Genomic DNA, 13,961 nt, shown 5'->3' with positions numbered 1-13,961 from the left:
GATTTCTGATTTCAGCTCAGGTCCTGATCTCAGGGTTGTGAGATCCAGCCCCATGTTGGGCTCCTTACTGGGTGTGGAGCCTGCTTGAGATTCTCTCTATCCCTTTCCCTCTGCCGGTCCCTCTCTTGTGCACTCTTTCTCTCTCTCTCTTTTTTAAAGATTTTAGTTATTTATCTGACAGAGATCACAAGTAGGCAGAGAGGCAGGCAGAGAGAGAGGAAGGGAAGCATGCTCCCCGCTGAGCAGAACGCCTGACTCAAGGCTCGGTCCCAGGACGCTGGGATCAAGACCTGAGCAGAAGACAGAGGCCTTAACCCACTGAGCCACCCAGGTGCCCCTGCACTCTCTCTCTTTAAAAAAGAAAAAAAAAATGTTTTAGGTAAAATTTATAAAACAAAATGCTAGAATATGTCAGCCATATGTGTTAGGGCTAAGCTAAAAGCAAAGCTTTTATCATCTTCTTTCTCTTACTAAGTCTGCCAAAAATTCCTCCCAGTTATTAGAATATGAAGTTTTCTGTCAGCTTCTAAATGATCCCTCTGTACCTTATTTGAATACCGTGACCCTAATAATGTTGGATTCATCTCCCAATTGATAGTTCTCATTCCCATACTGTTAATCTCTGGAATTTCTACCTCCTCACCTAGGATATATCCTTTTGGCATTTATTATATTTATATATTCTATTTCTAATAAATATATATATATTATATTTCTAATAAATGAGATTATGCTTAAGGATTTAGCTCACAGGCTAAATACAAATGAGATTTGTATTTTTTATCTTCTTGAGCTTTCTGAATTTGCTTTCATAGGAGTTATTTTTACTTTGAGGACAAAATTACATATTAGTCCTTATTAAGTTGACATATGTTCTTAGTATTTCTTGAGTATGACCCACATTTGCAGGCTACTCATATTTTAATACCTCTAACCTTTGTAAACATTTCTATAATACTGAAATCTATGGCTTCCACTAATCTACATGTGTTTCTGAGATATTTCTGGAAAGGCAGTAGTAGATGTATAAGCCTGAGCAAGGTGGGGTTGGTGGAGTTGCTGTACTTTTTGTTTGTTTGTTTTAATTTTTATTGTGTTATGTTAGTCACCATAAAATACATCATTAGTTTTTGATGCAGTGCTCCAAGATTCACTGGAGTTGCTGTACTTTTATCAGCATTACAAATTGTGCTTTCTCATGAGAATTTGTTTTAAAAAGAAAAGGGGAGGGGCGCCTGGGTGGCTCAGTGGGTTAAGCCTCTGCCTTTGGCTCAGGTCAAGATCTCAGGGTCCTGGGATGAAGCCCCACAACGGGCTCTCTGCTTAGTGGGGAGCCTGCTTCCCTCTCTCTCTCTGCCTGCCTCTCTGCCTACTTGTGATCTATATCATATAAATAAATAAAATCTTTAAAAAAAAAAAGAGGGAAAGTTCTGATAAAACAGAAGTTTTAATGTTGCTGGTTGTGGGCTTTCTTTCTGAACACTTTTCCTCCATATGATTGATACCTGTTAGCTGTTGTAGGGTAATTATATTTTATCATCCAATCACCTTCTTGACCTTTAATTGAATCTTCATAGATTATGACTAAAAACTAATCTGCTATATCGATTTCATGTATTAGTGTTAACAGAAGAAAGCAAAGAATGGGACTTGGGTCACTCAGACTTAGGTTTTAATTGTTCATTTGCTACATATTTGTTTGTGTCTTGAGTAAAAGCTGGTTTATTTTCTTAACTGTAACAAAGGTTAATGTGAGAATTAAATTAAATACCTTAAGTGCAGCACCAAAATGTCATTTCAATAAGTGGTATTTAGTCACAAAAGGGATAGCAGTTAGGAGTGATGATATTCAGCACTAGTTTTTATTTTTTTAGCACTAGTTTTTTTTTTAAGATTTTTTAAATTTAATTTTTAAATTTTTTAATAAACATATAATGTATTTTTATCCCTAGGGGTACAGGTCTGTGAATCTCCAGGTTTACACATTTCATAGCACTCATCATAGCACATACCCCCCCCCCCAATGTCCATATCCCCACCACCCTCTCCCGTCCCCCCTCCCCCCAGCAACCCTCAGTCTGCTTTTTGAGATTGAGTCTTTTATGGTTTGTCTCCCTCCCGATCCCATCTTCTTTCATTTTTTCTTTTCCTACCCCCCAAACCCCCTACATTGCCTCTCCACTTCCTCATATCAGGGAGATCATATGATAGTTGTCTTTCTCCAATTGACTTATTTCGATAAGTATAATACCCTCTAGTTCCATCCACGTCGTCGCAAATGGCAAGATGATGCGTAGTATTTGATAGTGTTTGTATTAGTATTTAGAATAGTATTAGAATAGTATTAGAATAGTATATAGAATAGTATTAGAATAGTATTTGATGGCTGCGTAGTATTCCATTGTGTATATATACCACATCTTCTTTATCCATTCATCTGTTGATGGACATCTAGGTTCTTTCCATAGTTTGGCTATTGTGGACTAGCACTAGGTTTTAAAACAATGGTGGTTTCTGGTTTTGTTTGCTAGGAAAAGTAATTTCTATAATTCTTTCTTCAAGAGTTGTATGTGAGGTGTCCATCTTTCCAAAATGAAAAATTAGTAAATGATGATAGGATTTAAAAATCATGTATACATTTGCATGCGGTCTTATAAAGGAATGAAAATCGAATTTGGTAATTATCTATTTAACCAAAACCAGTTTTTGCTTAAAATAAAATTACTGGGAGCGTCTGGGTGGCTCGGTAGGTTAAGCAGCCCACTCTTGATTTTGACTCAGGTCATGATCTCAGGGTCCTGGGATGGAGCCCTGTGTCTGGCTGTGCCCTCAGCAGGAAGTCTCCTTGGAATTCTTTCTCTCATCTGCTCCTAACCCCATGTTCGTGCGCACCCTCTCTCTCTAAAACAAATAAATCTTAAAATAAAATTACTTCATAGTATCTTTTAGGTACAATGCTACATATTTTGCATCAATTTTTTTAATCCTTATGATGACTGGAAGAGGTGTCTATACTACTTTTATCTTTATTTCACAGATAAGGTAATAGTTGTATGGGTGCTGAAGGGCATACAACTAACGCGTGGTAGAGTCAGTATTCATACCTAATTTCAGAGTCTCCATTCTTTATACCACCACGTTTTTAAAAAATTATAGCAAAGTATGCTATTCTGTGATACCCTAGTTCTCCTTTGAGTTGGTGATTTTTGATTCAGTAACTACCTGTGAAAAAACACCTGGATTATATTTCTTCTCCCCAGTGGAAGATGCTATTTTTAGTCACTGTAAGATTGTATATTTGATGATTAAAAAATCTAAGTATTACATATATGGAGGTATTTGGGACAAAAACATTATTAAAATACCTGCAATAATAAGAAATTTTGCTTTATTTCAATCAGGCGCTTGTTACAGTGCCACATAGCTTCATTAAATGCCTTGAGTATAAAACAACTTGATAATTATTGGCCAAGAATCTGGCATAAAAGGCCATTGTAGATACTTTTTTAACATTAAACTGGTTACAGCAATAGGTGGTGTTTATTGCTCATTTACTTTGTTTTCAGCACTTCCAGGGATAACCTCATTTAATCCTTTCAACAGTCTAGGAAGGAGACACTATTAATATCTGCTTTAGGACCCATTAAACTATGACTTAAAGAGGTTCTGTAACTGTCTCAGGCTGCATGGTAGTAGCAAACATGGATTGTGAGCCCTCCAAATTATTTTTATTTTACACTTCATACTTATGAAGTAGTTACAGCAGTGTTTGAAACAAAAGCTGCTGGAATGATGAAACATTTTTGTACTGAATTTTCTTTATAATCGTATGTTATTTTTCGCTTTAGGTTCACAATATTCTTGCAGAAATGGTGATGGGGGGAATGGTACTGGAGACCAACATGAATGAGATTGTTACTCAAATTGATGCACAAAATAAGCTGGAGAAATCTGAGGTAAGAATGGAAAGCTCTCTAGTTGATGGAAGTAGTAAGCATGATCATAAATTATGCATGATGTGTAGCTTTCACTGTTTGTCCTTCAGTATCACCCTTAAATACAGCTGATAGGCTTATTCGGTTTTTTTTTAAATGGAATATATGTATCTTAGTATGTTAAATGTTCTGTGACTACTAACTACCTGATAGTTTCGTGTTCTCTTTTTTTTAACCATGGTTGTAACTGCCTTGGGTAATAAACACAATTCCAGATTCTTAACAGCTTAAAAAAGAAACTATGTGTTTGAATAATGAAATCAGTATTTGCTCTACAAAATCTTAGTAATCATCAAGGAAATCTTAGACCTGATATTTTAAAGATATATAATTTTGGTGTCACAGAACTATTTCTGGAAAAGGAAAGGAGAGGAAATGGAATTCTCATGAGGAAATAGTGTTCTACCTGGTGCTTTGCAAGCCTGAGTGAACACTGAAAAAAGAAATTCATTGCCGTAATCTTTTAATTCTGGATCCTTCCAGAGGTCACTGACAAGCTGGCTACGTATCACATATTTTATACAATGATACATGTGTTCATGGCTTTTTCTGTATTCTATAGGAGGAAGATTTGGTTAGTTACACATGCTTAGCTTTGTGCTGTTAGATGAGGTGCGTGAGGATCAACCAGCACTTGAGCATTGTGTAAAATCCTACTTTAGAATTTTCATGACTCTTTCCTCAATATTAGGCTGAATATCAGTAACAAGTATTGTAATTGAGCCACTGTAGTTCTTGTTACTCTAGCAGAAGTTTAGAAAGATGAATGGTTTTAACATGTCATTCAGCACTATACTCGTTAGCTTTCATAGTTATAGTCATAACTAAGACTAGAAAAATAAATTTTATTTATAATTATTAATACCAGCTCAGGTGCTTGGTTGACTTACAGTGATTATTACTATAAAAGCAGCAAGGTATTAAAAATATGCTAGTGTTAATTTATAGCAGGTGAGTTCTAAAGAATTTTTATCTTGTTGGCATTTTAAAGAATCAGTTTAACATAATGCTATGTTCATTGGAATTGAATGAAACACAGGAAGATGGCTAAATCCAAAATCTGAGGGTTAGAAACAGTTGAAGCTTTGTAGAAAAACATTTTCCAGTGTTCTCTTTTAAAGTGAAATAGTCCTGCATTTCTCTATAACTCAATTTACCATCCCTATGAGTTGCCTAAAGGAGAGACTTATAATGATGACTCTTAAATAACTACTAATATTTGGTGTGTCCTACAGCCAATTTAAAAACCTGGGTTTTGAAAAGGGAAAACAAACGAGATTAATACAGAAAGTTTTGTTTTAGGACAAGGAAAAGAACTCACAATATTATTTAGTATAGTTGGTTTGTCTCATCTTATTTAGTATAATAAAAGATTTACTATAACCTCTGAGCTATTAAAGTTTTAAGTGATAACTCAAAGTTTTATGTAATTTGTGCAAACTTGCTTTACAAAAACCTATGGATATAGATTCTAAATGCCAAGAGACAGTGACACAATCTAATAATCAGTCAGAAATGAATGGATATGTGGGAATTTGTGACTTCTGTGTAATCATCTGTAAAAAATATATTGACCTTTTGTCTGGAATGTTCATATTCCAGGTTTTAAACTTCTTTTCATTGGTGGTGTCCTCTTTTTTATTTTTTTCTTTTTTGTCCTTGGTTTGCTATTAACATACTGACAAAAGTCATGAAGGACCTATAATAATTGCATAATGGATATTTGCTTTCTGATTGTCCAGTAACACTTGGCTAATGAGGCAATTTTTCCTTATCTGTAAAGAAAGAGCAGTAAAATACAAAATTTTACATTTTCAATGGAAATAGTTTTAAGAATACTGTAACTTAAAAAAATCTCACAGAAATAATTCTGTTTAAAATGGTTTTAATATTGGTGGAAAAGGTACTGATACTTTTCATCCACTGATCATCTTTTAACTTGTATAGTTAGCTGTTACCTACTACAAATTAATTTTTCTCCTCTACTAGGAAATATATTTTAAATCTGGGAATAGACCACAACATTATGTTTTTTAACAGGTGCTTCTCTATATGTGATGTCTGCTACTATTTTAGTTATAAAATAGGATTTTGAGTCAAAGTGAGGCCATTTAGTCGTGATCACTATTTTAAAAAATTATGCCAAAAATAATGTTGGCTTTGTGCTATTCTTCAGTAATTTTTGTAATATGTTTGGAAGACTACCACCTTTATTCCAGATACATTGGAATGTTAGAGTTTTCAGTATGGATCCCATTTCCATTTTACTTAAACTGGATATATATATACCAAATATATGACTGCAGAATAATCCAAAATTATTTGAGAACACACTATAAACTTTAATTAATCTGAGTCTTCCTTAAATTTTAGTTAAAATTTATTATGCAAGCAAAAACTTGTCAAGAAATAATTAAAATTCAGAATATCATGGTTGATGAAAAGACCTGGTTATCATTCTTTTAAGATTAATTTAAATGGTATTGAGAATAGCATTTATCTTTTAAAAATCAGCCTGAGTATAACTAAGGTACAACTTTAAAGACACAACATGGATATACGTAGGTGACTTTACTTTGTCAGAAACTAAAGATTTTATTATTTTGGTTTAAAGGTAGTATATTTCTGGTGACAGTGGAAAGTGGACCAGTTTAATTCCTAATAACCTAGACAGGTAGAAGCAAAGATCTCCCAGATCTTTAAAGAGAGGAGAAACTAAGATATGCTCTGAATGTATTTTCATCTATCCTGATTTGACAGAAAAATGGTTTACTATGACACTGGGGTCTGGGGAAAGGAGGGTTTAAGCTGGGAGGTCGGTGGGATTTGGGGGAAGTTTTAAAGGCACTCAGGAATCTTCCTAGGAATAAAAGGACTCCCTGGGGGTGGAGGTAGAGGGGTGGGGTTGGGGAGACTTGTTAGGTTTTATGTATTTCATGTTATGAATAAATGGGTCTGAATATAGTCACTACTTTTTTAAAGTCAGTCTTCTTTTTTCCCGAACATCCTGATCTTTCTAGCTCTTTCCATTCTTCTCTCTTACAGACCTTTATCTTTCAATCTCCCAGACAGGACAGGTAGACAAGGTATTGCTGACTTTGAGAAAACTGTACTTTAACAAAGGGAAAGCAAAATGATGTCAAAGGCAATTAATTATTTAGGCCAGACTCAAAAATTCTTTGTGTTAATGAACCCATGTAGTCCCTGTAGCCTATTTTTCATTCTAGTTTCTCCTTGTAGTTTCTTCATCTTTTATTGGACTTACTGTATTTTACTAGTGTTTCATTGATGTCATGTTTGTTCTGTTTTGTCTGCCTGCATTGTAAAAGGAAAGTTTTTTTGTTCTTTTTTTTAAAACATTGTCATTTAACTGACATATTACATTTGTAGAAATGACAGTTTACTTTGTATATAAAGATGTAGAGTATATTTCAAAAATAATATGGTGGAATTAATTTTAACTCTCACAGAGAGGTTCCCCTCCCCCCCCCCCAATTTTTCTAAATTAGGATTCTAACATAAAATTGCCTGCTGGGGTTTGGAAGCTGTGAATTTGAAAACCAAAAGCTGAACCTTTAGAGTTTTGCATACAAAGTGAAAAGCAATGAAGGTTTAGAATAGTGACTTTTATTTTATTTTATTTTTTTAATAGTGACTTTTAAATAGTACTTTTCCCCATATAATGGTTTTCAGTTCCAAAGTCTTAACATAATGGTTTTCAGTTCCATATTAAAAGGGGCCAAGAAAAAGTATAATATAACAAATCTTCCAAAATTGAATTAAAGGTTCTAAAAATTAAATGTTCTAAAAATTGGAATTAAATATTTTGACCAGGGAAGCAACCTTCTGACATCTAAACACTGTAATAACACTGTAATAAGTAAGACTCAGTAAAATATTAACCTTGGACATTTTTACAAAGCATATTGCCTCATATTGAAAATGTTTTTAATAGACTCATAGCTTTATAAAACTAAATTTTCTCTGGCATTTCCTATGCATTTTTTTTCACACCCTAAGTTAACTGTGTGAATTTTTTTTTTAATTTCAATCTAAATGCTAATGAACAGCTTTTTGTTGTTGTTGTTCAAAGCCATACAAAGATAAAAAATGAAAAAGCTCGTAGGCCTCCATTTAAAAATTTCAAAATGAAAATACTTTATTGAGTCCCAAAGAGGAAAAAAAATCTGTAAATTCAACAAGTTAGATTATCCACTTTAGTAATTAGAAAAATGCCACTGAGAATTTGGCATTGCTTTGTTAGCCACTTAAGTATTACTTTCTGGATGTGTTTGAGAAGCAACAACATACAAGTGGCTTTTTAATTTCTTACCCCAAGATGGTAGGTGCTGTCGTGAAGCTGGGAATACCACTTTTGGTCCTTAGATCTCTATTACTTTATCCCTAGAATAGAAAATACATAATTGTGTCCTTTATTCCACTGATCCAAATCACTGCCAATTTCTGTGTTCTGGTCTTTAGTTTATGTTAAATTGTCATTTTCTAGCAAAGAACCACTTGGGTCTTTAGCTTCCATCACTAGAACTAGTAATTAGCTTTCTTCTTCTTTTTTTTAAATCAAATATCTATTTTCAAAGAGCTTAGCGAATAAGAAAAGTGGCCCTAATACAATGATGCTGGCCAGTCAGCTTGTGAATTGGTTCAGCTTTTTACCTTGACCTTCAGTTCACTCTGTTCTTCTCCAGAATTATGGTGAGGACCCCTGAGTTCACCTGTAATGATTGGAATTAGTTACCTTAAATACATGACTTGGGCATTATTAGTCTGCTGTATTTATTTTGCACAGGCAAATGTTGTACTGGAAATTAAAACTATAACTGAAGATTATATTAACTGGATTGTATCATTTGGAAGGTTTTAAAATTTTTAAATATTCTAATTTTGATAAAAATTTTTATAAAATGTTACAGTTCTTCCTAGAGGGTTGTCATTAGCATTTCTAACCCGTTTGTTTATAATTGGAGTATTAAAGCACTGCCCTTAAAGCAAAGAGTAAGCCTATTACAGATTCCAAGATTAAAAGTTACTCTGCCTTGCATTCAGAAATTAAAATATTGAATTTTCTATTTTGCTCAAAACATGCATTCAGAAACTGCCATTATTTTGTTAATGATTTTGAGTCTGAAACCATTTAATACTGTGTTTATTAATGTTGATGTTCTTTCACTTTGCTGTTAGGTCAAGATTATGAATGTGCATATAGCAGCTTCCAGCAGGAGGGGTGGGTAGAGGTTTTAGTATGTACAGACCATTCCCACTACCATCTTACTCTGTATTTCAAGCTTGAAAAAATACTTTAAGATGGTAGGATGGTATTTTATGTCTTAGATGAAATAAATATCTAGATTCTTTCCTTTTTCCTTCGAGAAAGTTAATTGCTTATTGCATAAAGGATTCTTCGTAATATATTTTAGTAGCGCTGCTTTTTCACTTTTGCTTGCACATATTTTGTTTATTTTTGGGTCTGGCAATTTAAAAACAAAATCAAAAACAAATCATATCCATCCATTACTATCTTTGTGATTCAAGTGCTTGAAATTTCCGAGAGTATGTCTGTATAAGTCTTCTATCTGTTTGGCCTCATTTTGGTATACTTGCAGACTTCATTTTGTTTTCTTTCTCTTAATTCTGTTAATTTATTTAATTTCATGGGAGAGAAAACATGACCATTCTTTTATATACTGTACTTCATTCTTTCATCCAACTCATACTCTTAACTGCTTTGGATTCATATATTTATTTTTGTTAGAGGAGTTGCTGCAGTTTGGTGCTGCTCGAGTATAGTAACATAGATGGAAACAAGTTATTTCTCCAGTAGGGTTTCATTCTTTTTATTTCTGGTTTGTGTCAACTGTGTAATCTTAAATCTTTGAGAGCTTTGTTGTACTGTCAGAAATATCTTAATTTTACATTTTAAATGTACATATGACTAACAAGTCAGGTAAGCTTAATTTCTGTAAATTTTAGTGTTCAAAAAAAATGAATTAGTAAAAGTTATCTTGTTGCATTGAATATATCTTACTGAAAAAAATCATAACTAAGACAAAAATTATTTTATACCTCTCTCGGCACACTGACCTCCTAATGGCAAATTACCTCTTTTATATTTTATTCTTTCATAAAAATGTTTCAGACTTCACTTTCATGGAAGTCTAGAAATGAAATTTGTTTTATAGCAGTTCTGGTGTTGACTTCTTGAGACATCTTTTATTTTTAAGCCATAAGTTTTTATATATAGATAGCTCAGTTTAGCATCTACTTACTGATCAACAGTTCTTTTTATATTTTTTATATTTTATAGTCTGCAAAATCTGATTTCTTAAAATGTTAGTTTAATTAAAAATTGAAGTTGCAATTTTTTTTTTACAATTTTTCTATTCCCTACCATTTAAATTCATGACATATTACACCAAAGTATTGAACATGCTTGAGAAATAATTTGATTCTCTTAATTCATTTGCGTGTTCTGAATAGTTGCCATCCTTTGCATGTGTATGGCTTGCTGCTTATGTTTAGAGGAATTGTAGTTTGTTGTACTTAGAAACTTCTTTTTGTTTTACATTATAAGAACTTGGCACATATATGCTATTTAAATCAATTGCTATATTGACTTTATGTATTCTCATTAGCAGCCAACAGTCGACACCATCTTTGGTCACAAAGAAACGACTTAATCTAAAGAAATTTTACAGGATGCATTTTTGTTTTCATTTTCTTTGCTCAAGTTAAGTTAGCTGTTCATGGTACAGGGTCTTACGGAAAAGAAGGCTTCTTGTCAATGACATTTAATACTTAAAAAATTATTTTTACTGTTTACAAAAGTAAAATCATAGCATCCAGTAAAGTATACACACCTATCTACCTTCTCTCTCTCTGCCTCTATCTCAATAATAAAAATCCTCTAATCATTCATGCCTTTTAAAATACTTGTACTCAAATATCTTATCAGTAGTTTTTTTTAATAGTCTACTCATCATTTGTGCCCTGTAGAGACACACTCAAGTAAAATAGTGGCAAATTGGTTTTTTAATTAGAAAAATTACAAAATCCTTCTACCTGGAAAACTGATACTAGCTCCAGGATATCTGTAAGTTTGTAAAATAATTTATTCTTTGGCCAACAGCATACTTTTGGGTAAAAGGAAGAGAACCTTGACAAGATAGTAAACCTCTTTGAACTGGATCCTTCTTTGATCCTAAACCATTCCAAATTTTGGTAGCTAGACTACGTTGAACTTGAAATAATCAGATTAAAGACCCTTTTCATTATGAGTCATGTTACCCTAAACAATATTTATTCATATCTCCAACATCTTTGGGGGGTATAAAAAAAACTGCGTTGCTTCAGGTAGGTATAAATGTAGGGGTCAGTCAAAAACAACTTACTTCCATTAAATCATAAAAATTGAATGCTCCAGCCCTATTCATTCTTTGATTGGATATGGAGTGTTTCATTTATATCATTGCCTGTGTGGACCATAGCTATTATTAATACTATTTTACTGATTTTTCCTGTTATTTCCAATTCTGAGTTGATAATCCGTGGCTTTTATTTCATTGCTTAACAATGTTTGTATCCTTTATTCAGCAAATAGTTTACACTGGCCTATTTTGTATCAGTCAAGATTTTTCTCAGGTAACAGCTTTATTATTATTATTATTTTGATTAACAAAAGAGGTAGGATTACATAAGAGAAAAAAACCCTAAAATTTCGAAAAGGGACATTAAAACTAGTAATTCTAATTACACAGACATTGTTTCATATATGGAAGATTTGTTTTTGTTACCTAATTGCTTTTGTCAAGATGATGTATGCCACTGAATTCAGATGTATGTTGCCTTGATTGTGTGACGGCAATAAAAATTGATGAAATCTAAATCTAACTTAAACCATAAAAGTATCAAGACTGTTGAAGCTATTTGAAAAAGATGATATATATGCATTTTTCTTTCAAGCTATTTTCTTTCAAAATTATTTCACAAATTATAAATTTCCCTAAGACAAAAGTGAAATACTGTAATGCTAACTAGAAGTTTTAAAATTCATTTATTTACATAAATAATACCTTTTGCATTTATGCTGTTCTTTCTCCAAATTTGTATATTGTAAACTGAACCTATGTTGTTGGCTCTACTTTATGTGAAAAAGTATTTTTAATCATTATATTTTTTTCTAACTCATCAAAGGTTGGAAAGGTCCTCCTGTTGCAGTTTCATTTTTAGGCAGAACTGTTCTCTTTGGACTGAGGCTTTACTTTAAAAGCCTGATTTTTTTTTTTCTTCAGTGTTCTAGAACTTCCATAGAAAAATTTAGAAGAGCCTCCGCAATTAAAATAATTTTTTAAAAAAATTTGTTGTTTTGAAATGCTTTAAGGGTTTGGCCCTAAATAAAGAAACTAGACAAGTATGATCTGTTACTTTCGGTTTTTATTTTACATCACATTTTGATAATAAATGCTGTTTTAAAAGTAAAACAAAACAAACCCCAAATCTATCATGATTGTTGCAAGAGATGTTTAAAAGGAAACTGATGTAAAATATGCTTCATGCTTATATCATAAGTCAGTAAGCCAGGGTTCAGGGGAAGACCTGGTTTTTGTCATTTGAATAGTGGATGTGATGTCTAAGTAGTGCAGGCTAATTTGTATCTAAATTTTTTCGTTCTTATCATTGCATGTATTCACTGTATTTTTTAATGTGTCAACTGTTTTCTCTTTATAGATTAGAGTTTCAAAGTAACCATCCCATACCAATTCAAACTACCATCTGGTCTCTAAGCTTGTTATATGAATCTTTTATCATTGTCCTCCATTTTTAGTGTTTTTTGATAAGCTACACCTGAGTTGTACATTTTCTTTTTCTTTTATTTGCTTCTGTATACAGGCTGGCTTAGCGGGAGCTCCAGCCCGTGCTGTATCAGCTGTAAAGAATATGAATCTTCCTGAGATCCCAAGAAATATTAACATTGGTGACATCAGTATAAAAGTGCCAAACCTGCCCTCTTTTAAATAAAAAATTAAAAAGGCCACTCCCAGGTAAAATCCAGGGGGAAAAGTCATCTAAGTTTACCATGCAGTTGTTTACCAAAAATAGAGGAGGAGAGTCTTAACTTTTGCTCTTGGATTTAAGTCAAGGTACTGTATAAAAGTTGTATAAAATCGGTATGGAAGTTCAATGTTGCTTTTCTTGCTCAGTGATTTTGAAGAAATTGAGTAGTTCCAGTGTGATGTTTCTCTTTCTTTTATAAACTGCATTCCTGTGCCCACCTACGGCATGCCTCTGTGTATTGGCTACTACAGTATTTCAAAAAGTGTTTGAGACGTTTCTTTAAATTATGTACAATCCAAAATGTTGGTGTTTTGTATGGATCACAAGTGCAGCATTCCATAATTCTTTCTGTTATTTGTCACAATGGTTATTTAAAGAACCAAGTATGTATTGCATGAAAACATTATGACCTTTTCCTCTTAGTTTAAATAAACTCCAAGGTAACTGGACTTCTAAAGCACCTTTCTGTTTGCCTGATATCTACTTTAGCAATAATTTTTTTACGACCCTCTAACTCAACAAAGTAAATAAAAGTATATTTTATCACTGTTAAACAGCTGTTGGTGTTGATTTATTTAATTCATACTTTTTTAATATTCAAAAACTCACTAATTATTCTAAAAATCAGTTATTTCACAAGGCAAGAGGTGTGTATGGGGTAATACATTGTGTATGGATGTGAGGTGGGAGATGACAAATCTTTTTCTAAAATCCATATTGAGAAATCACAAAACCTACTTTATACAGATAGGTGTAAGTTTTTCATCTGGTCCCTTCTTGCTGAGTTGATGAAAAATAATTTTGGCAAATACCTAGTTGCTTCTGAACACAGAACCCTATGGAGCTCCACCTGACTATTCTATCCCAAAATCGAAGCTAAAGCATTTTCTTAAGTTT

General features: G+C 32.9%; 1 protein-coding gene across 2 annotated transcripts in view; it reads left to right on the top strand.

The window, feature by feature from the left end:
• AP3S1 (adaptor related protein complex 3 subunit sigma 1) overlaps positions 1 to 13,513 on the top strand; it is a 74,109-nt gene extending 60,596 nt beyond the window's left edge. The window contains exons 5-7 of one of the 2 annotated variants that reach the window (XM_047729219.1): positions 3,849 to 3,956; positions 7,041 to 7,081; positions 11,604 to 12,940. In XM_047729219.1, coding sequence (XP_047585175.1) covers positions 3,849 to 3,956; positions 7,041 to 7,076 — 144 coding nt within the window. In that variant the 3' untranslated portion in view covers positions 7,077 to 7,081; positions 11,604 to 12,940. Of the gene's footprint in view, positions 1 to 3,848; positions 3,957 to 7,040; positions 7,082 to 11,603 lie in introns of both variants that reach the window. The other variant, XM_047729218.1, reaches the window with a different exon arrangement.
• The last annotated feature ends 448 nt before the right edge of the window (positions 13,514 to 13,961 follow it).

The sequence above is a fragment of the Lutra lutra genome, chromosome 5 (assembly GCF_902655055.1).
Source record: "Lutra lutra chromosome 5, mLutLut1.2, whole genome shotgun sequence".
NCBI lineage: Eukaryota > Metazoa > Chordata > Mammalia > Carnivora > Mustelidae > Lutra > Lutra lutra.
Note: the sequence above shows the minus strand (reverse complement) of the source record. Positions and strands in the feature narration are given on the sequence as shown.